At 34.8% G+C, this 20,641-nt stretch overlaps 1 protein-coding gene across 1 annotated transcript in view; it reads right to left on the bottom strand.

Moving 5' to 3' along the window:
• The window catches only part of LOC150098377 (ovochymase-1-like), a 126,894-nt gene that overhangs the window by 92,236 nt on the left and 14,017 nt on the right, over positions 1–20,641 (bottom strand). The window contains exons 2-5 of the mRNA XM_090405173.1: positions 19,465–19,551; positions 16,629–16,868; positions 16,452–16,522; positions 1,922–2,040 (exon numbers count right to left, since the gene is read on the bottom strand). Of these exons, the coding sequence (XP_090261299.1) occupies positions 1,922–2,040; positions 16,452–16,522; positions 16,629–16,868; positions 19,465–19,525 (491 nt within the window). The 5' untranslated portion in view covers positions 19,526–19,551. The remainder of the gene's footprint in view (positions 1–1,921; positions 2,041–16,451; positions 16,523–16,628; positions 16,869–19,464; positions 19,552–20,641) is intronic.

Here is a 20,641-nt window from a genome sequence, read left to right as displayed (position 1 = left end):
ATCTGCAGGAGGAACAAAGAATCACACCTAAGGCAGCCGATTATACCAGGGGAAAAATCAGACAACAAACTGAACAGACAAAAAAATGCAGGTGTGTCCTATAATTTCAACTCTTTAAATATACTAATAGAAAACGGTCTAGAGACTATAAAAGCCAGCTTAGTAGATCTTGTGCGAGAACTCTTCGACAAACAGAACGAAAAAATAACAAAAAAAACTAGCGAATATGAAGATTTGGTCAAACATAATAATTAATCAGTGATAGAAGTGTTGCAAACGGTAAAAGACATCAAAATCAGCATTAACGCATGACAGGCAACACAGCTTGATGAAAGAAACATCTGAACTCCTTCAAGAACTTCATTTTCTAAAACTACAATACGAACGTTTAAATCAGCAACATCATAAAGAAGATCTTATCATAAACGGTCTTCATGAAATTGCACTAACAGAAAACCTCAGAGACGTAGTTTTAAAATTGGGCCATGCAACTGACATCCCCCTACAGCTTAACGACATTCAGACCGAAAATCAAATTCCTAGGAAGAGCAAAAAACAAGGCTTTCCACGAACTGCACCAGTCATAGTTCATCTTACAAGCAAGTCCACAAGAGACAATCTCATAAAAGCCACCAAACAGAAAAAAAAACAGTTGCCAAGGACTTGGATGCATTGCAAGACAACACACCAATCTTCTTATACGAATATTTAACACCATTCAACCAGAATCTGTTGTATCAAGCAAACAAAGCAAAAACAGAAACAAATTACCAATTTTTGTGGATCGGAGATGCCAAGATATTCTTGAGGAAGTCACAGTATTCAAAACCGATACGAATTAAAAGTTCAGAAGACATAGAAAAGCTGCCACAGTGGAAAAAAAAGTCTTCTAATGAGTTCAAAAAGAAGACCACAATAAAAATTAATGTGAACCATCAACACAGATGCAATAACATACCAGAACATACCGACAATTTCACTTTGATCAGACCTTTCAGATCATTCATTTGACCTCCCAAACATCATCCTACATCCAACACAGCAATCAAATCAATAAAAAAAATTTAAAAAAACCATATATGTAAACTGTGTCATCCTCAGATAAGCTCATTAAAAAGATCGAGGATGCAAGCAGAGACATTACATCTCACCGAGATAAAAAAAAAATAATTATTAGACCTCAAGTGTCAAAGATTGATTATTGGAGGTTTCGATATGATGCGTGCACAGCTCATCATTCCATTACTTAAATGCATTCATTATTTCTGCACTCACTTGACTCTTGACAAAGCATCCCAATCATCTATCACTCACCACGTATAAACCTTTCTGTCCCCTTCATTGCTCATAATCTTCTCATACAGATTCCAGGAATGACCTCTTGTCTTCCATTTATATAAAATATTTCATCCTCAGTAATCTGGAAGTAACCCCTTACTAAATTATTTGTCTCAATAGTGTATCCTCCTCTTCTAATTAGCTGGACTGCATTTTTGCATTCTCACAATCTGTTCTGATATTCAGCATTCCAGAAACCACCTTGGAATAGTCTTAAGACCACTTCCAAAATTTCGTCATCTTTTCGAAATCCAGTGACCAAATATGGCCATATACTATAGTAATCCATATACGATATGAGCATAGCCATGTGTACAATAGAATCTTAACATCTTGATGTACATGTCAGTGCTCCTCCGCATGATCGCAAAATTGGCTGTATTGCACTCTCCAATTTAGGTCCCTATGTTTCAATTTGTTCCATTCCTTATTTTTCTTCTCCACTTTACATCATCTACAAACAATTACATATAACCATTCAAACCTTTCCCACTATCACTAACACATTAGTTAATCAGCAACAGATTAAAAAATATCCTGCAGGTTGCATTGACCATCACAGAATCCAATTCCAAATACTTACCGAGGCTCCCTTCCATCAAGCATGCAATGAGCTGCTGTCAGAACATATCCGGCGCTAATAACGGTGCCTCCACATTGGAATCTTTCTGTCGAATCCGGCCTTAGCAAATACACGGCTGCCTAGCAAAAATATAATATACAGAAATTAATACGACAAACCTAAACAAAAGAATAAAAAATTAAAGTTGGCCATTTTTATTTTTTAATTTTAAGATTGATGTGGATCTTTAATGTAGCGGGCTAAAATGTCATTAATTTCTTAACATAACTTATTGACAATATGCATAATAGACTTATGTATATCGGATCTTAGCACTCATGCGGAATGTGTTGTTATCCACAGAAGCATAATATTATATTCTTCGTAATCAAACAAAAAAATTGTCAGTTTTTCGTAGACAAACAACGACTTTATTTTATGGGAGTGAGAGAGAGAGAGAAATGATACTCTTTTCATTTCAAAGAATACTTGATTGTGCATCACTTCTTTACGTAGATAATCGGTCGATTTTTCCCTAAATATTGGGAAAAATCGGGAAGAAGCAAGATATGCACTCTCCTCTTTGTGGAAGTGATGAATCTTGTGAATATTCATAAACAGAACAGCGAGAAATCTGCGTTCGTACTGACACTTAATAGTCACCCTATTGTCAGTACTTATTGAATGTTTCCACAATCCCTGTTGCTAATGGCAACTTGATGATTCTTCACCCCCTGACGTTTGGTCGTTTATGAGTATTTGAATATGCAAAAACAAATCATTGCAAGTTGTAGGTACGGCCATGCACACGCAGGTAAATCAGCAAAAGAACTGATTGGTCAAAATCAAAATGATTTCTTAAATATATAGTTTCCAATTAATGATAGCATGGTGCATATTCAAAAGCATATCGCAAAAACACACTGAATCCCATTAGACTGAACTTGATATTTCTCACCTCTCTCTATATGGTTGTTCGTGTGTCGCCATTCATATGGATGATGACATATGAACATCCATACGAACAACCCATGTATGCTTGCGACAATTGCGGTTCTTAAGCCACAAACGTGAATTTGGTCCACAGACTGAAAGCATTGGTGTGATGAACCTCGCTACAGAAAGTCCTCGTTTATGCAGCTGTAAATCATCTTCATGGTGATTTCATGGAATACTGTTTGATCGTATAGAATTAGTCTGTTGGTTTTTATAGACTCTATTAATGGTGATGTGAATATCCCTCCACTTCATAACTCTAGTTTTAATGAATTCGACTGGAAACCAAGCAATGTTCCCAGGCGAGGAAAGACCCATGAGCTCAGAAACTGTTGAACCAAATTTGAATGTATACCTATCGCACGCATGTGGGTTGAATTAGGACAATATGAGTAGAATCATCCCTGCAGGAGAAAATAGTTCTGTGGAAAAGTGGAAGTTAATTTCCTATGAAGACTGTCTCAAAAGAACACACAATTTACCACATGAACTAAATTCTATAATACAGACTAAAGACTAGACTTTTTTAAGAAGGTGATATGTCATTTTGCGATAAGTTGCGATTTAACTGCGATAGGTTGTAAACCAATAGCATTTTTTGGTCTTTGGAATGTACATAGGTTAAAGGTTACTCAATCCTGGCTCATCGCTTAAGAGTCTAAACATAATCCCTTTTTCAAGCCAGTTCAGGTTCTAGTAAGCAGAATAGTGATTACATAGCAGAAAACAATTCTTATCTAGAACTTAACGACGCTCACAAATGTCCAGAAAAACAGATGGATTCTAATGTACGGTGTATTTATTGGCAGGGGGATGCAATCCAGTCAGGCCAGCGTTATCTCTATTCGAGCAAATCCAATTTTTGGCAGTCAGCAATCTCACAAATGAAATTTACTTGCAATTCATGTGCTTTTTAATGGCATCCCAAGTGTAGCTTGCGAACTTCGCCAACTTTATTCAAGGTAATATTGATTCTTTGTTCTTAATAACCTTATTGTGAAAGGTGAACGAAAGTTTGTTAATCAGCTATGCAGAAGGTAATTTAATTAGCGTTAAATTTGCGTTAGGATGTTCCAGAAGACAGAGATATATGAAATAAAAGAAGAACAAAATCAGGTTCGGTGTGTTTGCAGTTGCACAGTAAAGGGGGACCCGTCAGTTGCTCTCTTGTATTAACAGGTGCAACAGAAAGTGGGAGAATGATTGTTGCCAGTTCAATGTAAAAAGGACATTCTAAAGTACCTGTGAAGAACTTTTAGATGTTCCACTCGAAACATGTGAGCAGTATTTTAAGCAGAGGCGGATTTTGAATTTCTACATTATTCAGAGTTGGTTGGGTGTAAAATAGCATCTTGAACGAAAGAAAATGCCTAGTTTTTCGACAGCTGAGGAAGCTATACCGATGTGTTTGTGCCAAGAGAGGTTGGAGGTGAATGTCAGCCCAAGAAGAGAGATCTGATCTTCTCTGGTGATTTGTGTATTCCTAAGGTTAAGAGAACATGAGCTGAAATTTCTTTTATGAGAGAAGAGGCAAGACTGTATTTTGCCTCTTTGTCCTTGCTCCATTGAAGGAGGGTACGTAGATAGTAGTAGGGTGGTCACTAGTGACCAGAACAAGATTAAGATAAGATAAGGAACCGTGACGTGATTGGCTGTTCATTTGATGACGTCACTGTGTCTGATGTCATGAGTTTGGAATGTATGGAATTTCCCTATAGGCATACGTGTCAGTGACGTCAGTTCTTGTGTTTCGTTCGCGTATGGAATTATGGGTGATGGTAGAGATAAGGATTCGTGTCTTGATTGGTGGGGCACTTCTGATCAGATCAAGATCAAGATAAGATGAGGAATTGTGTCGTGGGTGTGTGTTATTATCAGATGTAGATAAGTGACGTCATTTGTTAGTTGTAAATAAGTGACTTTATTGTTTTGAATGGAAAAGGAAGACATATTAGTGGATAAGGAATCGTGTCGTGATTGGTGGGACACTTCTAACCAGATCAAGATCAAGATAAGATAAGGAATCGTGATGTGGATGTGTGTTATTATAGAGTTTGGAATGTTTGGAATTTCACCGAGGCCCCTTCTATCAGGGACATCACGTGATGTGTTGGGTTTGCATAATGTATTGTGGGTGATATTCAGAGAGAAGAATCATGACGTTATGTGTTTGGAAATTTCTGGGGAACATATGACTCTCAGTGATATCACATGGTGTTTTGGTTCCCTATTGAATTTTGGGCGATGTTTTTGAGATAAGATATCTTGGAAGTTTCCCAGGGTGACACACATCTGTCATTGTCATCATGTTTTGTCTTTGGTTGTCTATAGATGGCTACTAATTTTCCAATATATTTTGGGGAATTCCTTTCCTGTTAAAGGGTGGGAATTCTTAGAGTATGTCATGATGGCGACAGTGATAAGGTTTTTCTGAATAATTTAATTATATGCTGGAGTCCCTCAAACACCTTTTTTTTTTGCTCCGAAGTTATCACTATCAGTTGGATGTGACATAACTAAAAGATTATTGGCATATGACAACCTCGTTTTCGAATTTACATTATCTTCTTTACGAATGCTTGGGTATTGGTGTTTTTTTTTTTGTTTACCGTGTAGAGAAAAAACAAACTGTATTTTAAAAAAATAAATTAAAAATAAATGAGACTTAAAGGCTTACAATAACTTTTTTGTATGTAGTCTAGAAATTCTAATGATAATTTAAATTTACTTGCATTCTTTCCAGAATGAATCTTCTTAATGCAAATAGATATTCCAAAATAGTTGAATTTTTATTCACAGCAGAACACACACACAAAAACACAATCTTGAAAGAACGAAATTTCGGTGATAACCTGAAAAGCTATTTGACTTTTGTTCCTTAGATTTTCTGTCCGTTTGTTACACTGCTACTTCCTTCGCATTGGGTCATTCTATGTTTTTATTCCCGAGGTGGTGAGTGTAACCTCAAACTGTTTTTTTCTGACTAATATATCCGCCAGCGATAGGCAATTGTTGTGGCTACTTGTAAACTTTTCTGACTGGGGTGATTGGAATTCTCCTGGTTTTAATTGAGGGTTTCATAATACTTCCCACATGACAATCGGAACGTCACCTTTTTCATGACTCATATTCTCCCATTGATGTTTTGCGCAGTATTATCAGTTCGCGGAAGTAAGACTGTTTTTCTAGTAAAATTCTTATGACACATATCCTAAAATTATGCATTCCTAATTAAGGATTTTATACACTTATTGCTTTCAAGTAGATGGCTTGTTTGTTTGTTTATATTTTGTGTAACTAGGAAACTGAAATTTATTTCAAATGAATATTAGCTCTGTAATATATACTTTGTTCATTTCTATATTACCTCTTATTTGACTGAAATATTATTAACAAATTGTGTTTACTGAATCTAACGATCAGAAATTAAATAAAGTGAAAAAGACAATATTTTTTTTTCTTATTCTGTTGATTTAACATTTGCACTGATGTTCATAGTGTATGATTTCCCACTGGTGCTTACGTGTAATTATGTGAATTTTCTCCATGGGACATTTCAAAACAAACTGAACTATGGTTTTTACATAGTTCAAATACGTAAAACTCATTTCTGTTAGTCCTAATTGACTGTTAGCTGTCAGCCCGACATTTATTTCACAGTAGGGATATATATATATATATATATATATATATATTTAACACAATTATTACATTAGATATTCTTTCCAATACAAATAAATAATTATTTATTCTTAATTCAAATGAAAATTAGCTCAGAAAGAAAGAAAGAAAGAAAGAAAAATTGTAAAGAAAAAAAACGTTTACCCTCAAATAAATATTTATGATCACAGCAAACAAGAAATTCATCACCCTTTCAAAGTTTTGAAATTCATGCACATATTGTTTTCATCATTTGGTATCATCCGATCCCTTTTGCTTCCAAGTGTTGACACAGTTTCTTGAAATATTTGAGAGCTTGCATGAACAAATAACACTTTTAATTCACTAAGTGGGTTTTCAAAAAAAAAAGTTCTTACTTAAATTTGTGTAACACATCAATGACAAAATTATTCATTTAAATTTACACATTTATTTGAGTATAATATTATTTACAATGTTACTTTTTTTTCAATCTAATATTCAGAAATTAAATAAACTGAAAACTGCATTCTAATTTATTCCTTACTATTATTGTAATATTAGCGGTCGCAGGTTATGATTTCCCAATGCTTATGCGAAAGTTTTTTCATCATTAATTACCCTGAAGACATATGTTGTCCAGAATATCTCTCAAATCTAAATAATTTTTTAGAGTGTCTAGGCATTCCAACTTCTCGACACCATCCTTCAGATTTCTTCCTAATGCGTTTCAGATGGAAACACGACTTTGAAGAGCAGCGAAGGGGGTGATGACATCTGATCAAACAACAACTTCTTTAAATCACTGTCTTCGACAGCATCAAGAAACAACTTGTTTTTTAACCAAGTTTGCTTCTGTAAATTAATTCCTGCGACCACCATCAACCTAACACTCCTCTTGTTTCCGCTCCTGACTAGTCGAAACAACGGTGAAGTGTGCCATCTTTTACATTTCCTCAGATCGTAGTTAGCAGTGACCTATTTTTCCACAACATCGGGCAGTTCGAAATCTGAACTGATTCGCATCAGATCCAATCCTGAAGAATCGTTTACATCTGCACCTGCATCGAGCATGTATTGTATGGCTTGCAATTGTTCGTTGTATGAAGAGGAATCACCTTCTAAATGATGACGAAGCGTCTGGGTAATGGCAAAGTGGAGAGCTGTGCAATTGTTATTCAGGAATCGGTAATTTACCTGAAAAAAAAAAAATAAAATAAAAATAACAAACATGTTAGCTAATGAAAATTGCACATTTTTAGAGCTTCTGTAAGGCATTCATGGAGAAGATACAATATTTGTCTATTTGCAAGAAATAAGTGACGTGTAATGTCTTTCTGTTACTCACATAGTCGTAGTTATGCAATCATATGCACTAATAGCGAAGTTCGAGAATGTAATTCAGGAAGATCCAAATTTCATCCACAAATGACGATAATAGACTGGGTGAATAGGAACATGAAACATACATGATACATATCATGCGTTGCATACCTTTTGTAGTTCCGCATGAAAGGAAAGACCATTCATATATTACAACCAAAAGTTTTACAACAGGTAAATTACATTTTGAATATAATTATGTATAAGGTTGTAATTAACATCTGTTAATGGTATGATATTTTGAAGAATGCAAAACGATTTTTCAACAGATCCTGTTGAAAAATCTTATGGAATTCTACATGTCTTTATAATCCCTCGAACTCCATCAAATTCCATACCTCTAAATTTTATTTCGTCATCTACCTTACAGAAGCTGTCAGTAAAAAAAAAAAAAATAAAAAAAAAAAAACGATGATGATTTGGGAATTTACATTTGCCCCAAGGTAGCAAAGACGATACCACATCAGAATTTCTGGAAATAGATGCAATAAGTAATGGGGGGTAACCCCATCACCACCAATGTAGTTAACATCAGCCCCGTTTGCGATAAGGTACAAAACCAAATCGATCACATCTTTTCATGCAAGCCAACATCAGATAATCAGATGTAAGGTTACTGTTGTTCTCCACACTGATCTCACAGCCAGTGTCAACAAGCATCTGTAAAAATTTCCAAAATTAAAATTAAAAAAAATAGAAAATTAGTGATTATTGTCAACAAAAATTCCAATTAATATGCACAATATATGTTATTTGTCTATTTAACAATAGAATATATAATATGTGTATATATTGTTTTAATTAAATGTCTGTTAGTAATTATACACTGGAAAATATCTTCTGATTATCAACGACTTTTTAAGGATTTGGTGTGTACCATCGAATGAGCAATGAAATGAATAAGAACAGTCTGCAAATGGGTGAGCAGTTTAAGTTTCATCATTCCAAAAACACTCGAACATCATTAATATGTGATCCAAAATAGAAATCGGGATATTTTGTACTACGAAAAAAAAAAGTGTACTTACCGCAGCTATACTCATCACCACAAAAATTCTCGTGCAGGGGCGTGTTTCCAGTAAGAAATGTTTTCACTGAAAAATCGGCTCCGTCGTTTAATAGTAAATTCACAATTATCACATCCTTCAGTCTTGTTGCTAGATGCAAAAGAGTCAAACCTTTTTCTGTCTTGAATGTTCCATCACATCCCCACCTCAGCAAACATTCAACTATTAAAAAAAAAACATTACTAAGAAAATCATTTGTAGCAAAACTGGAAATAATTTTCCCTTTTTCTCGTAGATGGGATTTAAAAAACAAAACGAATAATTTGAATATTACCAAGATCGGCATCTCTTCTTTTGGCAGCAAAAAAGAGCACAGGGACTCCCCTGTAAATTACATTTGGATCTGCACCATCCATGAAGAGATGAATCACTCGTGGTATATTCCTCCATTGTATGGTTCTTAAATATTGGCGATAACGAATGCTGGAATTTTGTCTTTCCATATTTTGTGATGATTATATTGATGATTTCTGTACTGTTCAGATGTAACAACCACGATATGGGTTTCTGAATTGAAATAAAATTTAGAGTCCCAGAAAATTTTCAGATCCAGAACAGTGACGTCGCTTGCTCATTCACCCTACCCCTATTTTGTTCAGTATGTCCCACCAATTACAATACGAATTCCTATAAATACAGTCAATTCCGCTCAATTCTTTTCACTCCTCTTTTATTGTTCAAAGGTATCGTACGATTTATTTACTCATATCCTTCCTTTTGATGTTTATGCGCTCCTTCTGTAATACTAATGTCACCAATTTCCTAATTTCACCTTCACTGAATTCAAAATATGCGTTTCTTAATTTACTTTATTGTCACCTTTGTTGACATACAGAACTGATTATAATCTGCTTAGTATGTATGTATGTATGTGTCATCCCACCCAAAAAACTTTCTTCACCAAACACAGGAAATAAGCCATTGAAAATCTACATTAAGAACTGTTGGGAGGAAATCAGTTACTCATATCCTTCCTTTTGATGTTTTATGCGGTCCTTCTGTAATACTAATGACACCAATTTTCTAATCCCACCTTCACTGAATTATTAGTACTACAGAAGGAGCACATAAATCAAAAGGAAGGATATGAGTAAAGAAATCGTACGATACCTTTGAACAATAAAAGAGGAGTGAAAAGAATTCAGCGGAAATGAGTGTATCTATAAGGATTCGTATAGTGATTGGTGGGACATTCTGAACAAAACAGGGGTAGGATGAATGGGGAAGCGACGTCACTGTCCTGGATCTGAAAACTTTCTGGGACTCTAAACCTTATTTCAATTCAGAAAACCATTTTGTGGTTGTTACATCTGAACAGTACAGAAATCATCAATATTAGGTTGATACAGTGCTTTTTTTGTTGTTTGTTTGTTTTTTGCTATTAATCATCACAAAATATGGAAAGACCAATTTCCAGCATTTCGTCATTCGTTATCGACAATTTCTAAGAGCCCTACAATGGAGGAATATATCATGAGTGATTCATCTCTTGATGGATGGTGCAGATCCAAATGCAATTTACAGGGAAGTCCCTGTGCTCTTTTTTTGCTGACAGAAGAAGATATGCCGATCTTGGTAATATTCAGATTATTCATTTAGTTTTTAAATCCCATCTACAAGAAAAAGGGAAAATTATTTCCCGTTTGGCTACAAATGATTTTCTTAGTAATGTTTTTTTTTTTTTTTAATAGTTGAATGTTTGCTGAGGTGGGGATATGATGCGAACATTCAAGACAGAAGAGGTTTGACTCCTTTGCATCTAGCAACAAGACTGAAGGATGTGATAATTGTGAATTTACTATTAAACTACGGAGCGTATTTTTCAGTGAAAACATTTCTTACTGGAAACACACCCCTGCACGAGACTTTTTGCGGTGATGAGTATAGCTGGGGTAAGTACAAGTACACTTTTTTTTTTTTCGTAGTACAAAATAGTATCCCGGTTTCTATTTTGGATCACATATTAATAATGTTCGAGTGTTTTTGGAATGATGAAACTTAAACTGCTCACCCATTTGCAGACTGTTCTTATTCATTTCATTGCTCATTCGATGGTACACACCAAATCCTTAAAAAGTCGTTGATAATCAGAAGATATTTCCCAGTGTATAATTACTAACAGCCATTTAATTAAAATAATATATACACATATTATATATTCTACTGTTAAATATATAAATAACATATATTGTGCATATTAATTGGAATTTTTGTTGACAATAATCGCTAATTTTACTATTTTTTTTTAAATTTTAATTTCAGAATTTTTTACAGATGCTTGTTGACACTGGCTGTGAGATCAATGTGGAGAACAACAGTAACCTTACGCCTCTGATTTTGGCCTGCAAGAAAAAATGTGATCCTGGAGTTTTGTATCTTATCGCAAACGGGGCTGATGTTATCTACATTGATGGTGATGGGGTTACCCCATTACTTATTGCATCTATCTCCAGAAATTCTGATGTGGTGTCGTCTTTGCTAACCTTGGGAGCAAATTAAAGACATTACATGCCACTTATTTCTTGCAAATAGACAAATATTGTATCTTCTCCATGAATGCCTTACAGAAGCTCTAAAAATGTGCAATTTTCATTAGCTAACATTTTTATTTATTTTTTTTCTCAGGTAAATCACCGATTCTCAAACAATAATTGCACAGCTCTCCACTTTGCCATTACCCAGACGCTTCGTCATCATTTAGAAGGTGATTCCTATTCATACAACGAACAATTGCAAGCCATACAATACATGCTCGATGCAGGTGCAGATGTAAACGATTCATCAGGATCGGATGTGATGCGAATGAGTTCAGATTAAGAACTGCCTGATGTTGTGGAAAAATTGGTCATTGCTAACTACGATCTGAGGAAATGTAAAAGATGGCACACTTCACCGTTGTTTCGACTAGCCAGGAGCGGAAACAAGAGGAGTGTTAGGTTGATGGTGGCCACAGGAATTAATTTACAGAAGCAAACTTGGTTAAAAAATAAGTTGTTTCTTGATGCTGTCGAAGACAGTGATTTAAAGAAGTGGTTATTTGATCAGATGTCATCACTCCCCTTCCTGCTTCATGAAAGTCGTGTTTCCATCAGAAACGCATTAGGAAGAAATCTGAAGGATGGTGTGTGGAAGTTGGAATGCCCAGATACTCTAAAAAATTATTTAGATTTGAGAGATATTCTGGACAACATATTATACTCAAAAAAGAAATGTAAATTTAAATGAACAATTGTTTGTCGTTGATGTGTTATACAAATTTAAGTAAGAACTTTTTTCTTTTTTTTTTTTTTTTGAAAATCCACTCAGTGAATTAAAAGTCTTATTTGTTCATGCAAGCCCTCAAATATTTCAAGAAACTGTGTCAACACTTGGAAGCAAAAGGAATCGAGTATTAAATTAATAGACAGAATTTTAGCGGAGAATATTTCACCTGAAAAGTGACAATTTATTTATTATATATGTAGATACCTCCAATAGACTAGAAAAAACAATCGTACTTAAAGTACGACTGTTAGAATTTGGTTATTTACAAAGGGACATTAGATATTTTAATCCATCAAGTTACTAAACTCTTAAAAAGTTTGTTGTATAAATAAAAAGATATCGTAGTATGGAGATAACAAGTGAATCAACATGCATATATCACAAAATGCTCGCCATTGGAAGAGAAAAATAAAAAAAACATTAACAAACTTAATAGCCAGACTCTTTCTTCATTTAAATGATACCAAATGATGAAAACAATATGTGCATGAATTTCCAAACTTTGAAAGGGTGATAAATTTGTTGTTTGCTGTGATCATAAATATTTATTTGAGGATAAACATTTTTTTTCTTTACAATTTTTCTTTCTTTCTTTCTTTCTGAGTTAATTTTCATTTGAAATAAGAATAAATAATTATTTATTTGTATTGCAAAGAATATCAAATATCATACTTGTGTTAATTTATATACATAAATATCCCTACTGTGAAATAAATGTCCGGCTGAGAGGATAACACTCAATTGGGACTAACGGAAATGAGTTTTACATAATTGAACTATGTAAAAACCATAGTTCAACTTGTTTTGAAATGTCACATGGAGAAAAATCATATGAATTACACGTAAGCACCAGTTGCAAATCATACACTATGAACATCAGCTCAAAATGTTAAATCAAAAGAATAAGAAAAATATATATATTTCACTTTATTTGATTTCTGTATGTTGATTCAGTAAATACAATTTGTTAATAATGTTACAGCCTAATAAAGGTAACATAGAAATTAGCAAAGTATATATTACAGAGCTAATATTCATTTGAAATAAATTCCAGTTTCCTAGTTACACAAAATGTAAACAAACAAACAAGCCATCTACTTGAAAACAATAAGTGTATAAAATCATTAATCAGGAATGAATAATTTTAGGATATGTGTCATAAGAATTTTTCACTAGAAAAAGTCGTACTTCCCCGAACTGATAATACCGAGCAAAACATCAAAGGGGAATATGAGTCATGAAAAAGGTGACGTTCGGAGTGTCGTGTGGGAAGTATTTTCAAACCCTCAAGTAAGACCAGGAGAATTTCAATCCCCAGTCAGAAAAGTTCACAAGTAGACACAACAATTATCGATCTCTGGCAGATATATTATCAGCAAAAGACAGTTTGAGGTTATACTCACCATCTTGGGAATGAAAACATATTATTACTCAATGCGAAGGAATTAACAAAGTAACAAACGGACAGAAAATCAAAGAAAAAAATCAAATAGCTATTGAGGTTATCACCGAAGTTTCGTTCTTTCAAGATTGTGCTTTTGTGTGTGTGTGTTCTGCTGTGAATAAAAATTCAACTATTTCGGAGTATCTATTTGCATTAAGAAGATTCATTCTGGAAAGAATGCAAGTAAATTTAAATTATCATTAGAATTTCTAGACTACATACAAAAAAGTTATTGTAAGCCTTTAAGTCTCGTTTATTTTTAATTTATTATTTTTTTAAAGTACCGTTTGTTTTTTCTCTTCACGGTAAACTAAAAAAAAACACAAATACCCAAACATTTGTAAACAAGATAATTCGGAGCCAAAAAAAAGGTTTGTGTTTGAGGGTCACCAGCATATAATTAAATTATTCAGAAAAATCTAATCACTGCAGCCATTACGACTTACTCTAAGAATTTCCACCCTTTAACAGGAAAGAAATATCACAAAATGTATTGGAAAATTAGTACAGACATCTATAGACAACCAAAGACAAAACATGATGACAATGACGAATGTGTGTCACCCTGGGAAAATTCCAAGATGTCTTATCTCAAAAACATCGCCTACAATTCCATAGGCAAACCAAAACACCATGTGATATCACAGAGAGATGTATGTTCCCCTGAAATTTCCCAACACATAACGTGACGATTCGTATCTCTAAATATCACCCACAATACAATACAACACACGAACCCAACACACCGCGTGATGTCCCTGATAGAAGAGGCTCCAGCGAAATTCCAAACATTCCAAACTCTATAATAACACACATCCACGTCACGATTCCTTATCTTATCTTAATCTTGATCTGGTTAAAAGTGTCCCACCAATCACGACGCGATTCCTTATCTACTGATATTTTCCTTTTCGATTCAAAGCAATAATGTTACTTATTTACAACTAACACATGACGTCAACCTATCTATATCTGATAACAACACTCACCCACGACACGATTCCTTATCTTATCTTGATCTTGATCTGGTCAGAAATGCCCCACCCATCACGACACGAATCGTTATCTCTACCATCACCCATAATTCCATACGCGAACCAAAACACAAGAACTGACGTCACTGATACATATGCCCACAGGGAAATTCCAAACATTCCAAACTCATGACGTCACACAAAATGACATCGTCAAATGAACAACCAATCACGACACGAATCCTTATCCACTAATATATCTCCCTATTCCATTCAAAACAATAACGTCACTTAATTACAACTAACAAATTACGTCACTTATTTACAACAACAAATGACGTCACTTATCTACATCTGAAAACAACACACACACCGATGACACGATTCCTTATCTTATCTTGATCTGGTTAAAAGTGTCCCACCAATGACGACACGAATCCTTATCTCTACCATCACCCATAATTCCATATGCGAACCAAAACACAAGAACTGAAGCCACTGACACATATTCTCCAGGGAAATTCCAAACATTCCAACTCATGACGTCATACACAATGACGTCATCAAATGAACAACCAATCACGTCACGATTCCTTATCTTATCTTGATCTTGATCTGGTCACTAGTGACTACCCTACTGCTGTAGATCAACGTTTAAGGCAATAGTTGTAGATAATCTCGATACTTGGGATGTCCGTAGTTTGTCAATGAATAAGATGGATGGAGAGCACTATCATCTGAAAAACTGTAGATATGATTAAGAATGTGTGATTGAGAATAGGTATTTTATGTACATGAGAAAAGGGGTAGTGATAAGGCACTCCTGCTTTGGTGTTTGAAACTCGAAAAGTTTAAGCCATCAACAATAGCACACAGTGAACAACCAAACAGGAAGCTGGCAACCCAGTTACACAGGGTGGTGGGTATATCAAAGGATACCAGTTAGTTTCGTAAGCCTCGATGCCAAACACGATCAAAAGCTCTGAAAATGTTAAGAACGACAGCAAGTCTCACTAACCTTTCCATTGAACGCCTCCAGTGGTGGATGATGTAAGCTCAGAGGCCACTTGCCGATCTTGAATGACGAAATCCATTGACAGCCAATTTCTCCATTACCGAGAAACCCACAAATGGAGAAGTTGGCTATCGATGACTTTTTCCATTACTTTGAGACGGCGAAAGTGATAGCAATTAGTGGGCAGTTTGACAGTAGACTTCTAGAATATCTTCCTTTTTTTTAGAAGATACTGGATATGTGATTGCTTCCCAAGTTGGGATAAGTAACCGCTGTCTATAATTGATCGTAGAGATGATACTGTACTGTTATCAGCTCTGGAGCACAATGTTTGAGAAAAACGGATAAAAATAAGAAACGATTCTTGGACAAGAAAAAACACGCCAGAACACGTCTTGATTTTCAGCACTCCTATTCAGCACAGTCCGATCTATCTCATACATTTATAGCATCCTTCATGTTATATATAACTGATATTTTAGTTTATTTTATCAATTATTTATTTATTTTGTGGAGTTAATTTTTTATTAGATAAGAAAGAGAAGTTTCTTTCTGTGCAATGACATTAGCAAAATGTGTTTTTCATATACAGAACGAGGATGGTATACCTAAGAACAGCAACTGCTAATAATTCTACATATTTTTCAATGGCCTTCATCCACAAGTTAGCAACATAAGCAAATAAAATAATTGTAAAAGTAAATGCATCTCTTTCATACTTAAATATTTTAAACTATAAAACCATATATTATCTTATGTCAGTACATACTATCCACGGCCATTGACTTGCATCACTTCCTCCGATTACAAAACTGGTGACGTCTGTTCTAACTCCGCATCCTGTAAAAGAATAAAAAATAAAATTTAAAGGTTAGTGAAATAGCTCAATGGGTAATTATAAAAGATGCTCATCTATGAAACGTATTAAAAACCTTTGTTAGTTTACCTCGTACTCTCAGATCCGGCATAGGCGTTTGTCTCTTCTGAATTCTTTTACTAGAACCGAGCTCTTCTTTTTTTTCATGGGGACAACAAACGAGAGGAACTCTGTCTTCTGACTGGCACACTTCATCTCTGCCTTTTTCTAAGGAAGAGAATATTTCGGGACAAAACAGTAGATATGTGCAGAGTCCTGGTTCGCCATCCAACGTTATGCAAGGCTTGTTTGGCAATACATCATCACTGCCTATAAAAATTGTATTTTTTAATTTGCTTATGTTGCTAAGTGATATATTTTTCAATAGTAATCATTCAAAAATATCTATATAGACAAATATAATATAAAAGAAAAATTAATATAACAAGTATATCCCAAATTAAACAACTGCGTTAAGAGGCAGCAAATTCTCTGGAACATTCCTTTAACACGATTCAAAGCTGTTCTATCATCAAGCTCTTCGATATTTCTTATCATTTCCTATGCTTCCTCCCAACACCCCTCCCTTTGACCACTCTCCATGCTGTATTAATTCCTGACAAAGCTACAAGCAGCCTTCGCAGGTCATTATCCTATTCATCCACCTATAGTTTCACATATGCCCACATTTAAATAAAATTTCAAGAACTCGTTTCACTTTTTATAGTGAAACAGGAAAATAATATAATATAAAATAATAATGAATAATTATAATAATAATATATATATATAAGAAAGTGGTGGAGACAGTACGATGTGTGTATTGGAGTCTCTGGTCCGAACCAAACACTGTATTCCTTTAAAAGATAGGAAAGGTGTGTCCAAGACAGGTGAACTTTCTTTAAATTTCTTGTGAAAAAAATATAAGTCTACAGCTGTGTAAAAACTTAGATATGAAAATAAATTTTACAACTTTAAATGTCACAAGCTTCCAACATCAACAAAAGAAATATTAGCGCAAATATAGAAGACGCAATATCCTAAAAAAGTCCTTATAAGGACTGGCTTAAAGGGGCGAAGCAAGAATGCTTTTCATCTTCCCCGTTATCTGTAGAGGACAGTGTAGGGATAAGGTGGTATTGAGCAATTAAAGCTCTGATCATGGCAGGAGGGTAACAGCAATAGTTGAGCCTCAGTTAGAACTTCATTGGCTACAGCATTGCCATCCATTATCCTCCAAGGGTATTGGATTGAATGAAATCCTTTGCTCACCTCCATCCTAAAAGAGATAAATCTCATCATGATTTTATTATAAAAATATATTAATAAATTAGAGGTGTGTTTGCAAAGCATTTCATGATTTGCACTGTTACTTCAAAATACTGATGAAAAATGTTATATTCATATACAATATTTTATTCATCTTTAAAGAGTCCTGATCCTGATTCATGCTCATGTGTAGACCACACAATTCACCATGCAGGCATTCGAAACCGAAAGTCCCATCGAATAGATCAGTCAATCCTTATACCAGGATTGTCCTATATCAGTAGGTGCATGTGTTCATGGGGCCCGTTTGCCTCTTCTGGGGAGGAAAAACCCAAAAAAACACTGTCTTCTGTGCAGAAAAATGCACAGAAGACAGAGTGCCTCACGACAGTAGTAGGCTTAAGCTCCGATGAAGTTATTATTATTATTAATGTTAATGTCTAATTCCAGTGAAAATGTGCATATGGTTTTGTTTCACCAGATTACTCACACAGGTGCATATTTAAGGCTAATTTATTATACGTGTTATGAATTATTAACAATAACATTTTTTTTATATTTATGAAACATTTTTAAAACAATTTTAAAAGTTTCCATAATTACTAAATAAAAGATTATAAATATTAACTACACGTTTATTATGTAACTTTGTAGTTAACATTTACTACAAATAGTTAGTAGTTACTACAAAGTTGCTCTGTAACTTTGTATTAATTTATTATTATTATTATTGCCTTGCGATGTCACGTAAATAATAATAAAGACAGGCCTAGACTTTGTTCCTGGAATGAAATTTTCATTTTATGAAGGGAGAAGACAGGGCATCCTTGGAAGTTGAAAATGAATGCTGTCAAGAAGAGTGAGACCTCGATTTTTCTCTCATAGAGTTGTATGTGATTGGAATGGATTCCCACTGGATATTGGAAGTGTAAATAGTGTGAATGAAATTCAGGAACTATGAGGGGGTGGGTTTAGTATGTAGCCTCCCCTGATGAGTCCCTTACTCATCAAAAGTTAATTATTATTATTATTATGAGAGATCTGGGGTCACTCTTAATAATAATGATTTTGAGTAACCTAAAACTAAAATATTTTTCCCACTTCGCATTTCCTGCGCAATTAAATTTGATTGTAGAATGCTCATTATGAGGCCTGATTAAATTACAAGTTGCAGAGCTTGTAAAGCAGAGGTAGGAAGAAATTAACAATAACAACAAGTGCTCTGAGTGTTTTATAAGATTCAGGAGAGATTTTTAACACATTGTAGTGGGTGAGAGTATCAGATGTCATTCGCGATTTTAAATAAACGTTCAGTCTATAGGACAGTGGGGAACACATTTTTCTCATGGCGAATGGTGAGTGAGTGGAATATGTTGCCAGGCTTGTTTCGATCTTTTTGTTCTTCTCTAAAATGATCATTACTAACATGATGAAGAAGATAAAGATTAGGAGTTGATAAGGGAGTGATGAGGTCAGGGGATGATCCCTAAATTAGACAGGCATATGAACTTTTATTATCTGCTTTTCTGTTAATACCTAAAGGCTGTTTTGAGACTCGAGAGACTTTCCAAAGATAAAATAAATAAATCTAATAATCAAATGAAGAATCAAAGGCTTCGTTAATAAATTTATTCCAAAGCAATTGGCTAAACATTACCTGAACAGGAAGGGTATATGATGGTTGTAGCAAAATACACCAGGAACGAAAAAGTCCCCATTGAAAAGACCTCAGGTCCCTTAATGTCTGAAAAGAAAGAGCGAAAATAAGTGGAAACGTTAGCAAATAACGAATAGGAAATAATATCCCCTTTTTACAAATACTTCTATAACGCACGCGCGCGCGCGCGCGCGTGTGTGTGTGTGTGTGTGTGTGTGTGTGGCTAATGACTTCATATCACTTGCCTTAGTGTGTATCCCATAATGCAAAGCACACCCCTTTTCAGGAGTGTATAATGCAATGCATAATGGGAAGGGCCACTACCCAGACCGGTTTCGATCTTTATTGACGTCTCTCCAGGCTTATGCCAAAACTTTGTTTTGCTTACTTGGGTAAAAGATTAAAACCAGATATAAAATTTCTTGGTACCTTTAACGTGTAATATAATCAAGCTAAAAACTTTCTATATCTTTCTCTCATCCAGAGATTTTTATTAAGAAGATCAGGCACCTTTTTTTTATTTGTATATGAGATATATATCATTTCTGCAGTTCAGCCTCAGTATCAGGAGGAATGGGAATCAATCGACCGTGAGATGCGGTGATTGATTCATTCAATCCAAAAAATACCCTTGGAGGGTAATGGATGGCAATGCTGTAGCTAATGGAGTTCTAACTGAGGCTGGGCTATTGCTGTTACCCTCCTGCCATGATCAGAGCTTTAATAGCTAAATTACACCTTATCTCTACACTGTCCTCTACAGATAATGGGGAAGATGAAAAGCATTCTTGCTTCGCCCCTTTAAGCCAGTCCTTATAAGGAAAGCCTCAGTATCTCTTCAATTGTCTGCTTTCAGTTGAAGTTAAGCGATCAGAAAATTAAACTGTGATTCGATAAGCTGGTGTGAATGTGAATTTGTGGTGAATTAGAAAAATGGCGTTCTGCATTTCGTGAAATATCAAGGTATGACTTCGTTTAGATGCAATTTAATTGCTATCGCTTTCTTTAGCCTACGCTTGATATTGCTGGCAGTCCTTTACGGCTGCGGAATATTCTACAAAACTTTCTGCTGGCAGGTCTTTAGACCTGCGGGATTTTTATTAACGCACATACGCAGTTAAAACGATATGAGCGTAGCTGACCTAGACTGATTTTCTCGATAAAGAGCCGGCTCTTG

Source organism: Typopeltis vanoorti, chromosome 15 (genome assembly GCF_054136105.1).
Source record: "Typopeltis vanoorti isolate ZY-2024b chromosome 15, IOZ_Tvanoo_1.0, whole genome shotgun sequence".
Taxonomy (NCBI): domain Eukaryota; kingdom Metazoa; phylum Arthropoda; class Arachnida; order Uropygi; family Thelyphonidae; genus Typopeltis; species Typopeltis vanoorti.
This window is presented reverse-complemented; position numbering and strand designations above follow the sequence as displayed.